Source organism: Harpia harpyja, chromosome 8 (genome assembly GCF_026419915.1).
Source record: "Harpia harpyja isolate bHarHar1 chromosome 8, bHarHar1 primary haplotype, whole genome shotgun sequence".
NCBI classification, from domain to species: domain Eukaryota; kingdom Metazoa; phylum Chordata; class Aves; order Accipitriformes; family Accipitridae; genus Harpia; species Harpia harpyja.
Genome location: NC_068947.1, coordinates 6,428,420 through 6,452,588, shown reverse-complemented (window position 1 = coordinate 6,452,588; position 24,169 = coordinate 6,428,420). Strand labels below are relative to the sequence as shown.

Sequence of the window (24,169 nt, the reverse complement as noted above, 5' to 3'; positions counted from 1 at the left end):
TTACGGGAGCCTGTGTTGGTCAGGATCTCTGGGAAGTATATAGTCTGTTTTATTTTTGGTACTAAACCTGGCTGTGGCCCCATGCTGCTTCTTTGGGCTTCGGATTTAGAGCTTCTAAATTACACCTAAATTATACAACTAAATTAGTTTCAAATCAATGGAGTGACTTCATGATGTTAATTACGAGACAGCATTATGGGGCTGTCGGATCTAAAATGATTTTACTTTCTGTCTGTATTGCTACCAACCCAAAATGAAATTAGAAACTTAGGTTCCTACTATGTCCTGAAACTTTAGCAGGTAGCCTTTACCAGCCATGACCAGCTAGCCTGAGTGCTAGCCTGAATGTGGGTGAGAAATTTCTGAGTACAGAAAGGTGAATTTGAGAGTATTAGATACAATACGTAACTAGAAGCCTGTGTTAATTCTGCAGTTAACTCTCATTCTTACTTGGTAGCTCATGCATGGATGTCTGCTATATATGTTCATATATGTTAGATATCTACTTCAATATGCATTTTACAGGGTTTTTTTTTTTTTTCCAAACAGAAGAGTAAAGTAAGCAATCAAATGGTATATGAGTTCAATACTGTAGTATGCTATGAAACCCTGTAATTTGGTTAGCATGCTCAATTCTTGCTGTTATCATGAGAAATGAGCAAATCTATTCTTCCACAAGGACTTTCTGTTGAACAAATATTTTTATTCTGAAATATTGGGCTTTGAATAGCTCTTAATTTGTATGTCTTTTATTTGTCTGTAAACTACTGACGTGTATCATCTGTCAACTCTGCTGTGTTCAGATTCTCGGTTTATGTATTTGACTTTATGACTGACTGCCTTCCTGATGGTATGTGGTACTTGCTGCTTTCGTTGCAAATCGGGAGGCTGGCAGGGCAATATGACAGGTTAAATGGTCTCGAGAAATCAGAAGACATCCCTGAGATTAATTACTTTCTTCTTCAAAATCCCTCTGTTGAAATACTCACCTTTCCTGTCATGCTGCAGGCCATCCAGCGAGAAAAGCCTGAGAAGTACAGAAAACTGCAAGATGCCAGCAGATCAGCTGAGGCCCTGGTGGAACAGATGGTGAATGGTAATTACATGGGAGTTGATTTAGATAATCTTCTTAGGGATTTGATAAACGCACAGGTTCATATTTATCACGAGAATTATATTAGCAAATACTGTCTAAATAGAACAGTAAAGTAATATTGCCTTATATTTCTTTTATTATTTCTGAATGTTATATCTGTTAATTAGAAAAGAGAAAAAAAATCTTACCACTTTAGTACCATGAAAAGAAATGTGTGTAAAACTTGCTCGCAGTAATGAACTGTATATTAACAATCTGTTTTGTGCAGAGACTTAAGTTGTAATCTTATTTTCTGAGTATGCTGAGTTTTGAAGGTACATTAACCCATCTGAGTTAGAAAGCTCTGAAGGCATTACTCTGGACAGTTTGAAAAAAGTGCTTTCTGACTTACACAATGTATGTTTTGTAATATACATATTGCTGTAATGTTCTGTATCATAGAAAATACAACATTTTATTGGGTTTTGGAAGAGGTTTTTGGCATTCAGCTTTTCAAAGATAATAAATGTCAAAGCTTATACTACTCCTAAAAAAGAAAATTAGTTGTAAGTTTTTTATTTTTATTATTGATTTTTCAAAAAGAATTATTCCGTTATGTCATTCTTTTGAACTTTTAGATATTTTTAAGGGAAAAAGGAAAAACAAAGAAAGGTAGATGGAAGTGAAGTTGTAAGTCATGCCGTTGTCCTGGATATTAAAAAATGTCTAACTCTGCAATAAAATATTAAACTCAGGCCAACATCTGTCATACTGATATGATTACCAGAAATATAGATGTTGAATGCACTGAGCCTCAGAACACAAATTTTATAGTAAATTGTTATAATGAAGAACCAAGTATTTAATTCCTAAAAATGAAATGCTTTGAGTTTGGGGTACTGACTGGCCAAGCTAAACGAATTTGATGGAATCCTAAGATTATCTTGCTTAAGTATGAAGGTGTAATATTTTAAAAGTGACCATATTTAATGTGTGGGGCATATTTAATTATCATTACTGTAACAACTATTGCAAGGGTTCCCTTCCCAGGTTCAGTGAATAGACTGAAGGGAGCCTGGTAACATCTGCACTCTCTTTGAAATCATTCGGGCAGTTTTCCATGGCTGACCATATAAAAAATTCTGTCAATTTTTTGGGACATGTTTTTGTGCCTGGGAGACCTGGTTGATGATCGTCATGCATTTGCAGGGTAATCTGTAATTAAAAGACTACACAAGGCAAACAGATTTAAGGCATAGATCAGTTGTGAAGTCAAGTGATGACAAGTTTAACTGCATTGTTATTTTTTACTTACTCTGTATCGATTAGGTCTGGACTAACAATGATTAGACTTTTAAGATTCCAGTTATGCTATCACTAAATTCTTGGCTTTACTTACGTATAAAACGTGCTTCCTCTTTGCTCGTAAACAAGATTCTGAATGTAACAGATGAAGAACATAAAAAGATTAAGATCTCTGGTGGATTACAGGAGAGAGTTCAGAATGGTGGTGAATTTCATTGTCGTGTCATTTATATCTATTTTCTTGCTTTTATTTTTACTGTGATAGGAGGGGGAATAAGTAAAAAACAGGATTCAAATTCTGGAGAGAATTGGATTGGTTTGTTTAGGGTTTCATTTATTTGTTCTTAGCACAGAGGAAAACAGTCTGAAGAAATGTATTTATACAGGGCACTATTCTTGCCTTAGGTAAATGAATTCAGCCAATGTCAGCAAAAGTATTTTGCACTAGAAAGAGCTGCCATCTCACACAGTGTAGCTATTCTTGTGTTTGTAAGCAGTGTGTCTGCACATTGCCCTTTGAAGGACTTTTCTCATCACGGGGGAAATCATTGATGCTTTTGGTGAATGATTCTTTACCCAACCACCCATCTTCTATGTGGGCCATGCTCTGCCTCTCCTTGCCTATGCTTTTGAAGAAGTCTGATGATTACAGTCAATGAAAACTTACATCTTCTGTTTACCAGTGTTTCTAGGAAAAAATTCTATTCTGATTTTCTTTTCTAAATTCTATTCTAAAATAGAATAACAAATCTGTTGATGCATGAGTGAAGCAGTTTAGCAGTTTGAGAGGACACTTGACTATTATGGTAGTTTAGAATAAAATAAATAGGGCATCAGAATGAATACTCAGAGAATTTTGATAGGCAGCATTAAAGTGAATACAAATGAATTTGTTGTGATAAAACACATAATTGTTAAGTGCCACTGTTCTGTGGAATACATATATCATCTTGTGAGTTACTATTTCACATACGCTTATGAGTCAAAAGCTATAAAAATACAGATAATGCTACATTATTCTATCATAGAACTATAGCAAATGATAAATGCACTTAATAAGATATACTTCATATTAAGTGGCAATTCCAAAGTACTTGCATGTAAGGTGCTGCACAATTAAAAATATTCAGACACAATTTGTTATGCACAGTACACAAGGTAATAAAATTAATGCATGCACTTCAGATAATGATCTGTTTCATCTGGGTACAGTATATTTATTCACTGATTATATATGAAGCTTTTAGAATATGAAACATGAGAGGATTATGAACCATTTTTCCTAAAATAATATTGTTTTACGAGAGAATGGGGTTTATATTGTTTCTTCTCCTGCTTGTCAACTTTTGGTATGTCTTGCTGCCATGAGTGAAGCAGAGTAAGGGGATTGGTATTAACATCGTGAATGAAAGCTGGTGGTTGCTAAAGATAATGAAGAAATCAGTACTTATCATGGAAGTAAGTTTCAAATTCTTGATTTTCACCAATTTAATGAGCAAATAAAAACACTAAAATTATGCCCTCATTGCATCAACTACTTCAAATAGTTATTAATTTGTCATTTTCAATAAGATGGAAGACTAGCTTTTTTCAAAATAAGACAAAATTTTGACAAATTTGCCCAAATGATTTCAAGTGCAAGTAATGGCCATTTTCTTACATCTTTCTGGAAATGGCATACCAACATCCGATAGACAACTTGGAGTTACCAAAGCAGACTGTGAATTAAGAAAGTTTTAAAAATGCATCTTATGGAGATTTTCAGATGGGTCTTCCTTTCAGTAGGATATTGTGTTGCCTAATGGAGGTGCACCTCTGCAATCTTTTACCAGCCATGGCTCTGGACACTCCAGTCTTGTACTGTCCACTTCAGTTACATGAAGAGCAAAAACATTTCTTTGTGGAATCACATTTAGACTCAAAGTTTAGATATTAAAGAAAAGAATTAAAGAAAATTGAATAATTTGGGGTATTTGCCCATATTTAAATGTTATGTTAAGAGGGACATGTGAGTGAAAAGAAGAGGATCTGATTAACCTAGGTTTTCATCTGAAATACAGTCCTCTCTGAATCCTTGAAGAACAATACTACAGTGAAAAGTATTATTATGTAAGGAGAATCCATGACTGCACTTCCCCTGCTAATCATAGTCTTGCCTAAGGGTACTTTGGAGACTGTGGCAGCTGAAAAGAGAGGAAAGGAGGAATAAATAAAAGTAATCTTTTTATATCTACTCTGCCAAACTCCTAGGCAGTGTCTTCCCGGTTCAGAGGTAATCATGGACACAGTGGCAAAGATGCCTGCTCTCTGTTATGAGTACACAGCATTTTTATACCCAAAGTCACAACAGGACAGAAGCAATTGTTGAAATATAGCATAGTTAAAGGCTTATCTTATATATATGTGTTTGTTCTTGCTGTTGGCAAGATTCAGTATCTGTGTGCCTGGTCATCTTTGATTGTTGTTATTCGGATGTGCTATGCCATTCAGGTTTATGCTGCCTCTTCGCATATTGCTATATGTTCATTAGACATTACACTTTAAGAAAATGTAGTTATGCATATGACATCTCCAGATGCAAACACACGCACACAGAAGAGCAGATCACTGTTGGATTTTATTAAGAAGTGTCAAAATACAGTTTACCTCTTTACGGTATAAGATTCCTTTTATACCCTTTAAATTGTGCTATCCAGTTTCCAGAGTATAATGTGTGTGTATAGCCACTCCAACCACCACAGTTGCCATTATCTCCCAGTAGTACTGGACTTCCTGCCTTTCTACGTTTTTGCTTGTACTTCTTGAAATCATGTACAATTTGCTTGTCTAGGGCAACATCCCAGAAGCAGAGCACGTCCAGGGAACCACTGTCAGGTACTGCACAGTCTGATTCCAAGTGGGCTGTTTCCAAGTGAATCTGAATGGAATAGCCCTGAGCTGAATCCAGAATAGGATTTGCCGGAGAACTATGGTTCTCCGCAACAGACACAATCCCAGATTATCATTTAGTGCAGTTTACCATATAGTATGCATTATAGTCATTCCTTAGAAAATTTTATTATAATGAGTTTCCAGTACTTTTTTTATTTAAGCCATTTAGCTGCAATTAGGACTCCAATTCTGATGTTCTGCCTTCAAAAATTGCTCGTGAACTTTACTATTTTTTATCCCTGATAAAGAAATTTTCCTGCAGATTGGGAGTACAGGTTGCAAACAAGGTAAACCATATTGACAGCGTATCAAAAATCATGAAGTATAGCACTGAAGGCTTTTGTCTTATTTGCTTTTAAACTTGTTTTTGAGAGAGAGAAAAACACTCTAAACTTGATTATTTTGATAAAAACGTACCTTCTGTTTTACTGGTTAACTAGTGTATGACTAAGTGGTGATGATGTTAATGTCTTAAGCATATAGCATTACTCAATGGATTGAGAAGTTTATCAATTTTGAAATCAATATTGGTCCTATTGTTGTGTGCATCATTACATGTCATGCCAGTAAAAAAGGTTAGGGATTACATTTAAACTTCCTCTGCAAAATAAATGAGATGCTTAAGTTAATATTGTTTTGAACTCAACCTGAGTTCAAGTTTTGCAATAATTATAAATTATGTTATTGTAAGACCCCTTTGATTATCTTTGGCATGTATTGCCTTCCTTTCTTCACAGCGTGTATAGAGCTCTTTTGCCTTTAAATAGTTCTTAATAATTGCCTTGTCTGCAATAACTAAAGTCAGTTTTCTTCCATGAACTTTAATTTAAGTGTGATTATTGAACAATAGACAGAAATAGGCAAACTATATCAGAGAAACCAAACCTGTCTGAAAATAATTGTAGAGAAGGGTCACCCATGGTTTCTCAGCTCTCAGTCTTTGCTTAATATCTACTGATGGTCACTGTTGGACACACGGGACTGGCCTAGATGGAGGTTTGATCTGATCATATGTTTATTCCTTAGTGTTTATGGTATTTCTAAAGTAATATGTAATGCAAAACTTAAGGGTTGGATTATCAAAAACATCAAAATAACTGCGGAATATAGTTCCCATTCATTTAAATTGGTCTTTTTATAAAAAAAACCAACATTCTTGTACATTAAAGTCTAATTACAGTCCAGACGTAGTTTTCAAAATCCAGCTGTCAGGCATTTTCTTACTTCTTATGGCAGTTTTAATTAGCTTTATGTATTGTGTCTCTACTTTCTGCTTTATTCCCATTCTTGTACTTTAATGCACTTTATAATTCATTCCCATAGCAACAAAAGTACCCTGGCAGCAACTTAAAATATTTTTGAAATGCTTTCTCCACTAATGTGTAACATCTGTATGTTCAGGACTGTTGTTTGATGATAAATCATTAACTGGATTTATGAGCTCTCAAATACAGAAATTGAATTTTTAAATTATTTTACTTTTTTTTTTTCTTTGTGACTTATTTAAGTGTTGTCTTCTCTTGTTTTCTTTCTAGAGGGTCTGAATGCTGACAACATTAGACAAGCCTCAGAGCAGCTGAAGAGCCGCTGGATTGAGTTCTGTCAGTTGCTGAGTGAAAGACTGGCATGGCTGGAGTACCAAAATAACATCATTGACTTCTACTCCCAGCTGCAGCAACTGGAGCAGACAGCAATTACTGCAGAAAACTGGCTGAAAGCACAACCCACACCAGCAACAGATCCTGCTATAGTAAAAACTCAGTTGGAAAAATGCAAGGTTAGAGATTCTTCTCCAAGTTTTTTATGATATTGTACTTCATAGGTGTTCCAACAGTGGGCCAGATTATGACCTACACTATTTCAATATAAAAGTGGAAAATGGACTCCTTATCTTTCCAAGGTAATTATTGAAAATATTTATTCAAAGAAAAGGAAAGACTGATAAAGAAATAAAGAGGCAACAGAACCTAGCATATGGGTATTTGAAGCTCTGCCCCAAATATTTAGTTATTAAGCTACTTAGATACCTAAAGCTAGGGAACTATGCCCCTAAACTTTTTCCCTTTATTTTATTTTTTTTTTTTTTCCCCGTAAGAATCTGTGTCTTTGGTTCTTCATGAGGAAACTGTTGCTCATCACCTCTGTCATAAGGATCTGGGCCAGAAAATTGTCTTCATGTAAAGTCCAAAATTCTGCCATTGCAGACCACTTTACTAGTTACATACCCTGCGTTTTGATGCAGGGTAGATTGTGTAGTCAAATGGAGGAATATTCTTCTGTCATCGTATGACAGAATTACAGTAGTTGTACAAAAATGGACACATCAATTCACTTATTATTCTCCCTAACTGTTTTCATTTGTGTTCTGCACCATCACAGAAATTTGCTTATCCCTGTTATGCAGACAACTCTGTGGATGGGGATTACTTACAAGCTAGTATTGACAGGAAACTATTGAGATGTAGTAATGAATTATAAATTGCATGACATACTAGTAGAAGTTTGACGTTATGAAATCTCTGGCTCTAGAAGCTCTCAGACTGAAAACAATGTTTGAACCCCAAATTTAGATCTATGCTTTTACTTCTACTTTCAGGCATTTCCAAGCTGGCATTGTGCTTACAAGGGTTCTCTGTTTTCTTGCAGAAAGCTTCTCTTAGAGTAGCTCTACTATGAACTGTACATTTTGCTTACTTTCCTCATTTCTTTTTACTCAGTAGTTGCAAGTGTCACAGTGTGTACAAGGTCTCCTGAAGGCATAAAAGCACAACCTCGTTACTCTCTACAGCTTCCTCAGGAGGGGACGTGGAGAGGGAGGTGCTGAGCTCTTCTCCCTGGGATCCAGTGCCAGGACACGTGGGAATGGTCAAAGCTGCACCAGGGGAGGTTTAGACTGGATATTAGGAAGCATTTATTTACGGAGAGGGTGCTGAAATACTGGAACAGGCTTCCTAGAGAGGTGGTCGGTGCACCAAGGCTGTCAGTGTTTAAGAGGCATTTGGACAATGCCCTTAATGACAATGCTTTAACTTGGTCAGCCCTGAACTGGTCAAGCAGTTGGACTAGATGATTGTTGTAGGTCCCTTCCAACTGAAATAGTCTAGTCTATTCGATTCAATTTGATTCTAACCTCAACCTGCAATGTGTTACTGTGGGGCTGCTAGAAATCGCTGTGTGTCTTCACCTCTCCTTTTCCTGCTTCATGCTATTTAGCCTGTACGTAATCTAACAGAGGTGAGCCCAGGATTATGGGACGTGGAGTTTTTATCTTCCCAGCTCCACATGAAAAGGATGCTCCTTAGGCATGGAATATCAATGTACAGTCTATCTCGTTTTCTTTGAGCATTACACTACTAACATGATAATGTCATGTGAAAGTGACTTTAAACAATAGTAAGAGCATCATATCGGGAACAGAGGTATGGATTTGGGAGAAAAGATGAAAAACGTTGAATTTGTTCTTACTGTAACTGATGTATTTGGAAGCAAAACAGTTGTGTAATGTGCATTGAAACAGTGGTGATTTCATGGCACTAGTGATTTCATTTGTCGGACAGCTTTATCTTGATGTTTTTTGTTCAAACTCACAGGACGAAATCATCCGAATGTCAACCCTTCAGCCTCAAATTGAACGGCTAAAGGCTCAAAGTCAAGCGCTCAAAGAGAAAGAACAAGGGCCAGTGTTTCTGGATGCTGACCTTGCTGCTTTTACCAGCCATTTCAAACAAATACTTGCTGACATGCATGCCAGAGAAAAGCGACTACAGACCAGTAAGTGTTCATGACAAGAAGTCAATTTGCCTGACTAGCATGCAAAGAATAGGTGTATATATTTTGCTTTCCTACTTTTGTATTTGCTTTTGTCATGCTAAACTAGTAGTACAGTTTAGGTGGTCTTTTTTTGCAATTGAATTAGTCTTTCAGAAATTGTCGGTGCATTATATATTTTAAATTAATAGGAAAACAAGGGAAGGTACCCTATTCAGAAGCAAAGGTTATACTCAGTGTAGTTCTACCATCAGATCTCCTCTTGTTAGCATGTTTATGGGCAGATTCAGTGATATTTTTTAGGAACATAAAACTGTCTTTATTTAGGCGGGTTATAAGACAGGGCTGTTCTACCTCAGTCAGTGGAGAGGAGAGAGAGCTTAATTGCAGGAGAGAATCTGCTCTGGATTTTCATAGAATAGAAATTTAACTCCATAAAGCTCATCAAAGAGAGTAGCTACTTTAGGGTATCTAGTTTTTCATCATGTGGTGAACTGTTCGTTTTGCAACACAGAATATATTACTACCAGTTATAACATTATTTACAATACTTGTAATAAAATGCGTGTTTCAAAAGGGGGGAAATGCTAAACCAAAATAGAAAGTTGACTTTATTCCTTATTAAAGATATGTAGCATGTCAGTGACTACTGTACATTTTCTGTACTTGATTATGACTTTTAAAAGAAAGTATCGGACAAAAAAAATATAATTTTTCTCAACAGCAAAGAGATTATTTGCCCCTTAACCAATGAATCTCTAAATGACTGTACTGTTTTGGTATTAGACATAGTGCTAGCTCCTTCTAGTGGATCTTTATAATATTCCTCCCAAATTCTTCCATGGAGAGGTTTGGATTTTTTTCAACAACGCTGCATTATTGCGCTGCTGTAGTTATTTCACACACACACAAACTGGAGAGGTGATGACGCATAGCAGAACTGAAGAAATAAAATGCAAGTGTGCTATAGCAAGTGATGAAAGAATGAGCTGTAGAAATTTAATATTAAGGAGTGTAAAGTTTATTCGTAACTCTAAATTCAAGACATACAACGGGTAAGATATAAAAACTGTTAACGCCACACTGTTTTATACGCTGAAATCAGTCACCATTCTGCCCACAGGAAAAATATGGTAAATGTTAACTTCTTTATGATTTCTTCTGTACCTAATTTTGTGTAATTGCTGGTTTTGCCTCACCTCAAACCTCATGAGAGGTGAGACCTCATGAACTAACCAGTTGGTTAGTCCTGTAAGATGAATCGTGGTCACTGCCTGACCTGTAATGCCGCAAGGCAGGGGCTTTGGAAAAGTTCTTCCTGGCAGTAGCTGTTCATTCCCACTCCCATACCTGTAGTGATATTTTAGGTGAGATTATTGCGTCAATCATATTTTATCTTCTGAAATTTTATACACAGTTTTATCCAAAGTGCTAACTTCCTTTCATAACTCTGCTGTAGATATGAACGATCATGCTTGGGATACTGTGTTAGGTCTGATCCCATTTCAGGAAAATCTTATGAATCAAAAAATGTGAACCACCACCCCCCCGCCGCAAAGCTGAAGCGTAGAAAGTTTGGCTCTTTGAATCTGAGTTTCTTCTGCTTTCTTCAATGACTGTTTTTCTTCTGTTGAACAGATGGAGAAAAGGCCACATCCCATGTCTTTATTTTAAGATATAAATAGTTTAGTTTAATAGAAAATGTTGAAATTTTGATAGATCATTTTAGATATTTCCATCTTTTATTTCCATAAATTATTTGCAATTAATTATTTTCTGTAGATAGAAGAATTTCCTAAAGACTGAATAGTGTTTTGCAGATCAATGGTAGTGTTTGCTCCTTTGCTCCTTTTTCCTTCCCTGTACATATAACCTACATGTGCTAGAAAGATCCCCCCCCCCCCACACTTCATAATTGGGGGTTTTAATGTTAAAAGGATTTTTGATTCATCATTAGGGGTTTGGGGTTTTCATGGTGGGGGTTTTTTTGTTGTGTGGTTTGGTTTTTTTTTTTAATGTTCCATTACTCCATTATCTTTTCTGATGGATAAGGGTATTTAGCTATTCTGTTCTATTTCCCAAGGGAATTTTTTCCCCCAAAAAATGTTTTCTCTAGTTCTAGGAGATTGTCTCCCTCAAGTATGTTTTTGTTTGGTGGGGTTTTTTGAGGGTAGTGGTGGTTTTGTTTGGGTTTTTTTTTAGGTTCAAGAGTGCTTAGTAGTTTCTCTATGCTGCACAGCAGATTTCTTAATAAAACATTATTAAAGATGAACTCAGATTTTCTCAAATGTTTTTCTCCATGATTTGATTAGCATTTCCAGTTATAAAACCTAATCTAAAGCCAATTCTAAAACCTATTTGGTTGTTTTTTCACTATTTTGCAATGTTGTTTATGAAAGCAATACCACCTCATCAAATATGAGGAAATATGAACCCATTTTTCTTACTTTATAGAATGTCTGTATATCCATAGGTAATTGATCCTTTTGAAGATGGTGTATCCATCATTCTAGCTCTCCCTCCTCCCCAAACACACTTAGAGTAATTTCTAGAATACTGGAATATAGACAAAATAGAGGTCAGACAGTGCTTTGAACTATTCAGTAATGTACACAAGGCAGTGAAATGGACAATCACGGCAAGAATTCGAATACGAATAATGTGATTTCCCAAGGAAATTCTTAGTTTTATAATTGCCCCAGTGAAGAATGAGGGATTGAACTTTAGATTTACTTGTCTTGAAATTAACTGCTGCTGTCAGAGAGATTTCTAGGGAGCAGCCTGGTCAGCCTCCCATTCCCCCTCTGCCCAGGGAGAGCTGTCAGTCAGTGTCAGGTAAGTGAATGCTCCTGGGTTCAAACTACCTCCCAGGTGGCAGCTGATTCATTCCAGCATTCCTCTTGTTCTGTGACTGGACTAAACTCCGTTAAGGTGCTTTCTGCTTTTTAGTCTTGCTGTGGTGAACTCTTATCCAGCTGTGGTCTTCAGTGAGATGCATGTTCTCAATTTGACAAGACTGTTCTTCAGGGGGGATTTGAGGGGTGTCGTTAGATTTTTAGAAAGTAACTAAAAAAAAAAATTTAAAAAAAAAGCTTTTCTGGCAGGTGAAATTAAGAATATCAGGGTGGAGGTAGCAAAGGAAAAGTCATATTTATTTCCATTTCTCTCTGCTTCATAAATTCAGGCACCATGCTTTCCTTTCAAATTCTGATTCTGCCTGTGCAGGATCAGTAATTCCCAAAGGTGAAGTCATTGTCGTCATTATTGTTGTTGTTATTATTAATGATGAATTATTCATCTGCATTCAAATGATGTTTCTCCTCTTTATTTCAAAAAAGACTTTAGAAAGTTTTTGCCTTCTATATCATGTCAAGATTCTTTAGACTTTTTATTTACCCGCCCCGTGCTGACTGACAGTTATTTTGCATGTACACCACTTTTCTCCCTAATCCGCTAGTACAGTATCTTAAACAGGGTCGCATTACTTAGAGTTTACGCAACTCAGTCTTGGCGTAATTTTATAAGACAACAAATCCCAATAACCATAACAGTATGATGACCATTTGGAGATTTAGTCTGTCGTTTGTCTGCTTTTGCTTAAACTTTGAACTGCTAACTTATTTTCATGCTCTGAGTTGTAAGTGACAGTGAAATTGTTATGATATCTATAATAATCTTTCACCAATCATTGCATACTTGAGGAAGAAAAATTTTAAGCAAGTGTCCTGTAAATGTCATTACTAATTCTTCTTAAGAGCTGAACTGTGATTAAGTAGCAATAATATTCATTGCTGTTTGGTTTTGAGGGATAAAGTTTGCTTAACTTTGAATGTGTCTTTTGAGCTGAAGATACGGCTCAGATGTGTGTGAGAAAATACTGTTTTAATAAGTAACATGCAAGTAATTTCATTTTTCTTTTGCATCCATTTCCTCCGGTAATTATTTTTTATTTAAACAAAGAATGAAAGGACAAAGCAACCTGTGACATGAATGTGTATGAGATAATGTCCTCTACTCCGTAGGTCACTGTATCCTTTTCCTCCATGGTAAAAGTGAAAATTTATAAGGATGGGAAATAAAACCACCTAAAAAGTTTTGTATCTTTAAAAGATATTTATTCTTACAATAGATCTTGTAGAACTGGAGAAGGGCTTCCTTTCTATTTCTTTTAAGAGCTTAATAAATAAGAGAATTCAAAGTGTTAAAGCACTTGCAGAACATTGATTATAAATTATACAAGATTCCTTATGATTCCACTTTGACAGTTTCTGGTGAAAGATGTGAGAGAAGGGAATCACAGCGTTTATGAAGTCATCAGTGTGAAGACTTTGATGAATAGCTTGTTTTGTATTTGTATAGTATTTGTATTACAAAATAAACAAACAAAAGAAAGCTGTGAAATTCAGCATGGTTTTAAACTGCAGTTACTATTGAGAAGATTTTTATGGGAAACACATGCAGCTCAATCCAGTTCCTTCATTTCAGGGAATAAGTCTTTACTAAAATGATCCCATAGATTATATTTATTGCCTTTCTTCTTCTTTCACAATGACGTGATGAACAGTGGGATTTGTCCTGAGTGTAGGAGATACATATTGCAGCATATCCAGCGTGATTTGATAACTGTGTTGAGATAATTGTATTCTCATTTCATTTCTGATTTGGGAAAAGATTTTTGACTGGAAAATCTGGTCACAAAAAAGGAAGCTGGAAGAAAAAACAAAAAAACAAAAAGTATTTTACTTATTTGGAAAGCTATTTTCACATGTTTAAGTACTTATTAAAAATATATCCTAACCAAATATTTATCTACACATTGTATTTCAAAATTTAAGCACTTTCTCTAAAATAAATATGCAAGTGTAAATGTATTTGCCTGTCAGTTCTCAAGGGTTACAATGTTAATCACACCCAAATGCATTCCCTACAAGTGGAATAGATTAATGCAACAACATTTTCCTATTATGGGATGGGAACTGTATTCTGATATTTCACAGTAACATATTTGTATTTTCCCTCTGTGGTATTTTGTTACAGTGCTGTCATGGGCCTAATTTAGCTAAAACTTGGGTTGTGGACATGCTATATATTTCTGACTACCACTTTAATTTTTCATATAATATAACAGGATCCATATTAATGCACTGTGCTTATCATGTGGACTTTAATCCACAAACATTAGTATCACAAAGCAAATTTTAGGATAAAAATAAACAGGCCTGGCTGTGTGTTTATGTTATGATCATGGGGAATTTAGAGATTCATACTGCCCACAGAGAGACCGTAAATGTGTCAGATTATTTAGACAGCTAAAATTAGGTAACGTGAATTCCACTGTAGGAGTTTGAATTCTCACCGTTGGCATGATGAGTTGCAAAACCAATATAGGCTCTTCTGAAGTGTTATCTAAAAAGATGTTAATATGCTTCCTTGTGGATGAAATGCTGACGCATTGTCTACCTTAACAAAAAAAAAAAAAACACCCCACCAACAAACAACCACCTCCCGCCCCGCAAAAAAAAAAAAAAAAAAAAAAACCAACCACCAAACCAAAAAACTAACATGAAGCCCCAGAAACTATAGGTAGGCAAAAGGCTTTGAAAAGTAGTATTTTACTAGTAGGAATCTGGAAAAATGAAATAGGAAAACTATTGCTTCACTGAACTTAAAAGTGCTTTTTAAATGGAGTATTTAATAACCGAATTGGAAAGCTATTAGCTTGATTAAATCAACATCTGTGATCCCATTTGAACTCTTATTTAGTCCTTCAAATAGTAGAGAACATAATTTGTTAAAAATTGGACAAAGCATTTGCAGTGTTTGGACGGGTTTAAAATTATTATTGGCAAACTTTCAGGATAAGAGTTTCGTGCAGTTTGGTGGAGTTTGCTGTAACAGCGAATCTTGTGGTTTTACCTGTTCTGAGGTACTCTTCGCTACTACCCGAAATAGCTATTCTTTTATATAGCTGCCTGAAGTCATACACCAGTCCTAAGATTTGTTTATCATTTAAAGGAGAAAATTATTTATAGAAGTCATCAAACATTACATCACAATACTGAACTCCATTTCATATTTCTAAATAAAACTTTCTAAATAAAACTGCAGATTAAGAGTTGTGTGCTCCTTTAACATATCTGAACTGTTGAAATTATATCTCCATTCATTTGGAGTGATGTGTTTAAATGCATGTTTTATGCTAAAGTAGGAATTGTTTGGATTAAATGAGTCAAAGACAATACAAATTTCACTAAGGAAATAAAAAGATTTAAAATGGTATTTGATGAGATGGAAAATGTTTTCTTTCTGTGTTTCCAAGAATGTATTACTATTGGTTTCTGTGTAAAGAAAATACATCACAAGGGAAGAAATTCTTGTCTTTCCTGGTACCAAGTCCTATCTTTCGTAAATCTCCAGATGCATGTGATAAATCAGATCAGCCAAGATTTTTATGAGGAAAGTATGCCATAAAATGCGCATACTCCACAAGAGAGAGCCTAAATTGCCCTGATTTTAGTATGTTGTTATGATGCCTAACTGAAAATACAAGTTTTTTTCAAGTAGCATTCTGTTGATCAACTAAATAATTAGGTTAAAATCTGAAGTACATTCTGCCAGGTGTTGCTATATGAGAATGTAAGCAAGCTTGCACTTAAAAACTTATAACTGTGTTGTTTGTCAAAATTGCTTTTTGGACAGCTATATCATTTCTCAGTACAGTTCTTTCTGAAACACCAGAGACATACAGGAGATCCAAATAGGTGTAACATTTTTTTGAGCTTTTATATACTTCATTATTATGTGGTACAAGTTGGAAATGTTCTGTTTCCAACCAGCCATGCTATTTGTCTCTACTTTTCTCAATGAGTATAGAAGCAACTGTTGTTGAGGGCAGAGGGAGTATCTCTGCTAATGAGTTGCTCACATGTGTGCCAGATGTTGTCTATTTACAGCAGCTGTAATGTTGGCGCAATAAGCACAGTTCAATAAAATTCAACTTTAATGCAGAAGAAAGATTAATTTTCTAAGCTTTTAACAGATGTCTTAAACAGAACCTTTTACTTGAACAGAAACATTAAACACACAAACATGGGCCATAAAAGGGAATGCTATTTCTTAATGCATTTCTGAAATTAGATTTTGGGTTAAGTACAATGGTTTGTCTGTTGATCTCTAAACACACATATTTGAACTAGTTGTCTTGGCCATATAAGTTGTCGTGTGACCTATAACAAGACAGTCAAATGACACACAACTGATAAAATGATGGAGATACCATGAACATTAGAATGAGTTCATTCATTCTTCAAAAATTTTCTGCTTCCACATTTTTTTGAAAAATCTGGTAGTGACATAGTGGGCCTGTTGCAATCTGTTGCAAAATAGCCATTGACTTCCATAAGGCTCAGTGTTTTATCAGACTTCTGTTCAGCAAACCAAATAATGAAGCAAAAAATGATTTTCTTTCTTTCCTTTTTCTTCCCCATTGAACATAGTTTTTGACAGTTTGCCTCCTGCACAATACAAAGAGACAATGAGCACTATACTTGTGTGGATCCAGCAGTCGGAAACTAAACTCTCCATGCCTCAGGTTGCGGTTGCTGAGTATGAAATCATGGAGCAGAGACTCAGGGAGCTCAAGGTGAGTGGTCAGGCTGTGGGAAAAAAAGTCTCAAATGTAAAGTTTGAAGGAACAGAAGCCTTAGTTGTCATGAGTCTGCTGAAGCTGATGGATCTTGAGTGAATTGTAGCCATGCGGGTTTTAGGCAAGGGCTTCAGCAGACAGTGGATACTTAGGATCGATTCCTAAAGTTAAAGGATTGAAAGTGTTCTTCACCATTGAAACCAATTTTATAAGATACTGAACATGTTAAGGAAAGGCCATTGTTTGTCCCCGTGATATATAAAATATTCCTTTTACGATAGCTCTGGTAGTTAAATGTAGATTTAGCTCATTTCATTTTCCAGAGCTGACATGGAAACGAAGGTGATTTGCAAAATGCAGCACGGGCTTTGTCAGATTTCCTGTCGGATTTACAAGCAGACACAAATGTGGAACAAGTTTTGCCAGAGGGTACAAACCTTCCCTGCATTTCAATGTGTGATATTGTTCTACTCTTGGATGGCTAATGAGCATGTTGTTTGGTGCAACTAGTAATGCACATTCAGAAATAAGTAGCAGAATACAGAAAAAAGTTAGATGCAGCAAATTTGGGCTAAGAATTGCAAAAGTTTTGAGAACTTATCAAAAACTTTAAATCATAGACGCAGTTCTAAGTTTATTCTTTTTCTACATGTATAGTCTCATTCTTTTTGAAAGTGTAATCGTTAGGGCCGTTGTCAATTCCATCTCAAATTAATGAGGCATATGTAGATCAGCGCTATTAACAAGTATAAACACCTCTGGTTATATTCTCAGTTCAACTAAAAAAATCTACTTTCTAGTTTGTGTGAGAAAAGCAATTCCAAATTGCTCAGTAGAATATGTCATTGGATGTTTTAGCAAAGGTGACCTACATTTTTAGTTTTCAGTCTTTTCTTCAGCAGTCTCACCTATGTTTATGAAACAAAAAGAATTGCCCGACACATGAATCGGGATACTATTTGCTTCTTATTCATAGGCTCTACAAAGTTCTCTGCAAGAGCAGCAAAAAGGGCTGAACTATCTCAGCACAACTGTGGAAGACATGTCCAGGAAAGCCCCCGCAGAAGTCAGCCAAAGATATCGATCAGAGATTGAGGTGATCCTTGGCCGCTGGAAGAAATTATCAGCGCAGCTGGTGGAACATTGCCAGAAACTTGAGGAGCTTATGACCAGACTCCAGCGATTCCAGGTTAACCAAACTTTTTCAGCCTCAACTACTATGTGGTGGCTTGTGGCTGTGGGACAGGCACAGAACGCATTTATACACCTCAAGAAAGTAACACCGAAGTGAAATATCAAAACAATACATAAAATATTTTAAAATGTTCGCTTGATTTTGGTGGATCCAAGATTTTACTTTGAGTTCTGATTTTGTGGCTGTTTCTGCCTATGTTGTTTCAATAGCAAAGCCTAACTTTGATTTCAGTGAAATTGCTACTAATATTCCTCTACTTATTTTTCATGCTGCTGAAGTAGCTGTCACCATATTGACTTTAATGGATTCACTTACCTAATTAAAGTCACTTGTAATATGGTAGTATCTTGGCAGCAGTTGCCAGAAAGCAGAAGTGTATATGACTTATACAACTGTGTGAATTTTCTGGTATTTAGAATGACAGCATTGGAACCTTACACTCTTTCTCTCATTGTGAGGATCTGCTATTTATATTTATTTATAAATCACATGTATCAGCATTACAGGGGATGTCTATGACTTAGTTATTATAAGATTTAAAATAAGTCCATTTTTAACATATTCCTGTTCTATTTCTATAAAATTTCAACAGACAGGTTTCAAAGGAATTCAGATCAACCAGTCACAAAAATGGAGAAAGTACTTTTAATTTTTTTTTATATCTTTTTCTCTCCTCACCCCCATGCAAATCAACACTTGCATACTACGGGGCAATATCACAAAGAAAATTCTGAAGGCTGAGGTCCTGCAGCCGTACTCAAAGCTGTGTTCTCACAGCGTGTTTCTTCTCGGTGTTGTCTCTCTGTATTTCTTCTGTTTACAACATCAAATATTTCTGTCCTTGGCTTTGGTTTGCTGGTCGTAGAACACGATACATGGTTAGCTCCATGTTGTGAATTATAATACAATAGCATGTGAACTGTAATTGTTATTTTCAGCTAAATTCAATAGAGTTATCTGGTCAGGAATAAATTTTCTGTCAAAGTATTCTTATACTTCTGCTTTGTAGAAGAAAAAAACTTCATTATAGAAAAAAAGTAAGACATTTTATCAGTACCATTTATAATTTAGCTAGTGAAATGCCACATTGCTCTAAATTGTAGCTTTGGCTCCATTAGCTACATCTCTGATGTTCGAAGCTGGCCATGAAATGAAGTTTAATGGTATGGTAGGATAACCTTGGCCAGCAGCTAGATGCCCCAGCTGTTCTCTCTCTCCCTGTCCTCAGCAAGACAAGGGGAGAAAATAGGATGGAAAAGCTCTTGGACCGAGAAAAAGACAAGGAGATCGCTTACCAGTTACCATCATGGGCAAAACAGACACAACTGGGGGAAAATGAAAATAGATTTGTGTAGTGAGAAACAAAGACAGAAATTAAAACACCTCTCCCCCTCCCTCTTTTTCCTAGTCCGCACTCCATTGCTTTACTCGTCTCCTCTCTTGCCAAGGGCCGCAGGGGGATGGGGAACGGGAGCTGTGCTCCTTCCTCCTCACTCGCTTCCCCTGCTCCAGCGTGGGTCCTCCCACGGGCTGCAGTCCTTTAGGATATACCTGCTCCTGTGTGGGCTCTCCATGGGCTGCAGCTTCCCTCAGGGCACATCCCCCTGCTCCGGCGTGGGGTCCTCCCCGGGCTGCAGGTGGAGATCTGCTCCCCCGTGGACCTCCCTGGGCTGCAGGGGGACAGCCTGCCTCCCCACGGTCTTCCCCACGGGCTGCAGGGGAATCTCTGCGCCGGCACCTGGAGCACCTCCTCCTCCTCCTTCTTGACCCACCTTGGGTTGTTTGTCACTTTTTTTTCTCTCCTCCTTTGCCTCTCTGGTGTTTTTGCCCTTTTTTAACTATATTATCACAGAGGTGTCACTAGGTGACCATGGGGTCAGCTGTGTCCTGCAGTGGGTCCATTGGAGGCAGCTGGAACCCAATATAAGTAGGAAAACTGCAAAGCGGTTTTATCAGTGGTATAATGAAATATTTGCAATTGCCTGAGAAATTAAAACTTTTGTCTCCCCCCCCCCCCCCCCCATTTTCTGGGTAGAAGTTTAGAGGTTCCCCGACTCCTCTTAAAAGGAGAAAGTCCTGAACATCATGACCATGCTGTGTGTAGAGCGCGTAGTTTTCAAGCTATGTGAGCTATTGTCGCATACGAATCTTAGCCTTTATGTTTATTGCTGAAGTCACTGTAGTACACAGTTAAAATAAAAGTCATTGTCTTTTCAACTCCTTGAATGACTTCTTTTCCAGACGATTGTTTTAGCTGTTGCAATTTATGGAATGCGTCAGCATGGGATACGATGAAATCAGTGTCGATAAATAAAATGCATTTACAGTCTGATTCAAAGTGCAAGTCATACATTCGATTTTCATTGGTAGCTGGAGACTGATCTCTTTTTAAGTAAATTCCATCAGATCTATATTTTGCAGCATTAATGAACTATACTTAAAGTATTCTTGTAAAGGTATTAAAGTTTCATCATGAACTATGATTCTGAACTATTTTTACTGACTGATGATGGAATGCACAGTAGACACTTCAACAGTGTTTTAATAATTGCCATTCTGAAGTACACTGATAATTTCGGTATAATTATTTTTATTAATTCAGTTCATTTTCCACGGTAGCCTGTTGTTATTAAATATATCAAGCACACTAGGAAAATGTTCCTTTTGGTTATCTATCGTAATAGTTGCTAAGGCATTTTTGTACCCATTTTAGGGCACAGTCTGTATTCTAACAAAATGTCTTTTTGTGCTTTAATTCAGCTTTTCAGCATATAATATCAATCTGTAGTTTGCTGTTGATGAAAACAGTTTGATGAACAAATGCTTTATAATTTTCCTTTCAAATTTTTGCCATTTATAATTTTTATTTTAACATGTGCATCTAATTGTTTACCTAAGGTGGCATTTTAAGGAACATTTAAGAGACATTTTTTAAATCTCATTCTACCTTTCAAGGTATTGGATGATCTATGAAATGTTGCCTGGGACTGATAACATTCCCTCTCTTCAAGCATTTTGTGTTCAGCTTTTTTAATTAATTTATTAAAAGCAAATTACTGATTACAAATATTCAAGTGTTAGAAACAGTAACTAAATTACTGTTAGTTCAGAGACTAAGAGCCAGTCTCTGAAATGATTCATTGAGTCATTATATGATTTTAGTTTCTGAAATGAATTTGTTTCAATTACTGTTTCAGTTACAAATTTTTTTTTTTTTCATTCTGAGTACTAAGGGAGTTTTTCTGTGTTGTGTTCTGGTAAAGAAATAGGCAATAGAGCATGCAACTTCCAAAAGGAGCCTGAAAATGAAATTGAAGCACAGGAGGATTTGATAGGTGAACCTGAATTAATTTCCAATTATGAGTCATCTGAAGCCATACAAGGAACCAATGAACACGCATGCAGCATCTAAACACAAATGATATCTGGAAGGCATAAATTTGAGAGCCAGAAAGTTGCCCACTCATAGACACGTTAAACTTGGGCAGAAATGGTCAGAGTGCAGGCTAAAGAGTCGATGACAGTCCCAGATAAAATTGGTTTTGCTTGTTTGCTGTGTTTGTATTTTTCAGACAGTTCAATAATCTTGAAATTACATTGCGATGAATTTTAGTCATAGTGCCAGGATGAGTTACGCTATTGCCAGTCAGGTTCTGTGCAATGTAATAAAATGTCTTTTTAATAAACAGAATGACACTAAAACACTGAAGAAGTGGATGGCTGAAGTGGATGTTTTTCTGAAGGAAGAGTGGCCTGCCCTTGGTGATTCAGAAGCACTGGAAAAGCAACTTGAGCAATGTACAGTAAGTATTCCCTGCCTGCTTGGCAATTATTCGATTCTTCTCTGTGAGCCTAGCTTATACAGAAGTTACACAAACAATTACTGTTCCTAAAAATAAATCTGTGTTGTAAGGGGATTTTCTTCTGCAAGCTATTTGAATCTCCTGCATTTCCTGGGTTTGAAGGAAAATTCTGTTAAGAAATTGGGAACTTTAATACAGAGAGGAGGCATACAGTGACTGTATCATTATGTATTTATAGCAGGAGCAAAACGTCAAAGAGGGTACTTGCAGCAAATAAGTTAGTAGCCTTTTAAGATAACTTTTTATTTACTTTGTTGCATTTACAAACATTGCATGTTTATTTGTTATAAGCTGTGTAATCTGTGCCAGAAGATCTTTCTCCCTATCTATTATTCACACATTATTTACAAGCTTTTCTGACTGTACCGAAAGAACTTGCAGGTATTGTGAGTTATGTCCATTTTTTTTCTCACTACACTTACAAGTTCCAGGACTTTGTCCCAGCAGAGTTTTAAAGCATCATGAAGTATTGATACTTCCATCACAGGGTTTACAAATTCTTCTGCCTTTCCCAACAGAGCGTGTAAGTGCGGTGAATCTTGTAATCCATGATAGTCCCTGTCTATATGTTCAGTGGAATTTACAGGTTCTGTAAATGTTCTGACAGGATGTGTAAATATTATGAAACATACATATTGATCTTGCAGAACTCCGAGCTCCTCAGACTTTCTCTCTTACCCCTTATTTAAATAAAAATGATTATAAATTATATAGGACAGGTCTTATCTCTACAGAGTAGTAAGTTACATGTAACTCCTTTAGAATCTGTCACCTGAATTTATGAAGAGTTTGTACAAATATTAGCCATTACTGTCAAATATATAATAAAGCTACCAAAATCTTCATCATCTTTTATGTGTTTACACTTCCAGCCTTTTCCACTGTGTAGGAAGCCCAGGTAACATCTGCAGCACTGAAGAAGGCCTTAGGAAATAAAATTGGAAGTGGCAATTTAGAACTACCTCAGGGCTTAAATAATATTCAACCACAAATAACATTCTAATAACTAGACATAACCAGAGAATATCACCAATCAGATCATTTTAAGGAAGTTACCAGGTGAATTACCAACCCAAAGGTAATGCTGGCGTAGTTAATACGGTGGCTGTTTTCCACCATTATGATGGGATGCTCTTTCACAAATGTGAATAAAAGATCTAGGCATTGTAATAGATATATGTAATACAACTTTATATATGAGTGTATATATAGTATATACGTAACGTTTGAAAGTTACATAATATATATTTTTGCAAATAAACTTTATCTGATATAGCATAGCTTACCATATTACAGCTGCTTATTCCTTTTTTATTTATTTTCATAGTTAAGTCTGTTAATTGTGCTCATTTGACTGGAGATCTGGACCAAAGACACGTCAGAATCTCATGTAGACATGTTCTGGTAGGGATAGCATATCTGAAAATTTGTGTGAATGCTGCTTGCCTAATCTTCTGCTCTTCCTTTAGGCTTTAGTAAATGATATCCAGACAATCCAGCCCAGTTTGAACAGTGTTAATGAGGTTGGGAAGAAAATGAAGAGTGAAGCAGAGCCAGAATTTGCTTCCAGAATAGAGACAGAACTAAAGGATCTCAACGTTCAATGGGAGCACATTTGCCAACAGGTATCATGTCTCCCTCTGTGACTGGTTAATTTTAAATTCATAATCAGGTTTCTCATTGGCAGAATTTGTCTTTCTATGCATATCCAGTAGATATGAAACAGAATTTAGACATATTTGGTTCACTTTAATTAAACTTCTCTTTTAGGAATTTTATTTAGCATGTAGCAATGCATGTAAAGTATATTTCTTTATATTATAATACAATATCTTACTTATTTTTATAACAAAGCTATATACTAATATCTTAGATCTTAACAGCAATGTAATTTATGGCTCCTGCAAAACTAGCTTTCTGAAAGCGGTATATAGGCATTTGCCAAAAAATCCAGTTCAGTATTTAGCGTTACATTTTGTTTTGCATCATTGTACTTACGTGTCATTACTCTAGAAGAAATAAGACACTAAAGCAGTGAAGAGTTCAGAATTCAATAACTTGGAATTAAGAGTATGTGCGCATATGCATGTGTGTAAATTACAGTCTCCAATGGTCACACGAATTTGAGAGAATGGGGCATAACAGGAAAGGACCATTCTTTTGTTTTAATTAAAGGCATTCTTAATAAATAATTTTACAGATTAAGGAAGCTAAAAATTACTATTATTTTATTGGTGCCATTTGGATTCTTTATGATAGTTCAAAGGAAACGTGTTTCATTTTGTATTTTTTTTTTCTAATTGTTCATTCTCTTTTCTACCTTTTTAGCGTGTATTTGCATAACAGTAAAACTTACCTTTCAAGGTGGTCTAATGCTTTCTAAGATT

The 24,169-nt window shown here is 36.0% G+C and overlaps 1 protein-coding gene across 15 annotated transcripts in view; it reads left to right on the top strand.

Annotated features, from left to right (window-relative positions):
- DMD (dystrophin) overlaps positions 1 to 24,169 on the top strand; it is a 1,317,358-nt gene that overhangs the window by 557,099 nt on the left and 736,090 nt on the right. For 14 of the 15 annotated variants that reach the window (XM_052795054.1, XM_052795067.1, XM_052795065.1 and 11 more), the window contains 7 exons: positions 1,009 to 1,096; positions 6,847 to 7,088; positions 8,902 to 9,082; positions 16,576 to 16,721; positions 17,701 to 17,913; positions 21,609 to 21,722; positions 23,252 to 23,407. In XM_052795054.1, the coding sequence (XP_052651014.1) occupies positions 1,009 to 1,096; positions 6,847 to 7,088; positions 8,902 to 9,082; positions 16,576 to 16,721; positions 17,701 to 17,913; positions 21,609 to 21,722; positions 23,252 to 23,407 (1,140 nt within the window). Of the gene's footprint in view, positions 1 to 1,008; positions 1,097 to 6,846; positions 7,089 to 8,714; positions 8,731 to 8,901; positions 9,083 to 16,575; positions 16,722 to 17,700; positions 17,914 to 21,608; positions 21,723 to 23,251; positions 23,408 to 24,169 lie in introns of those variants that run through there. The other variant, XM_052795068.1, reaches the window with a different exon arrangement.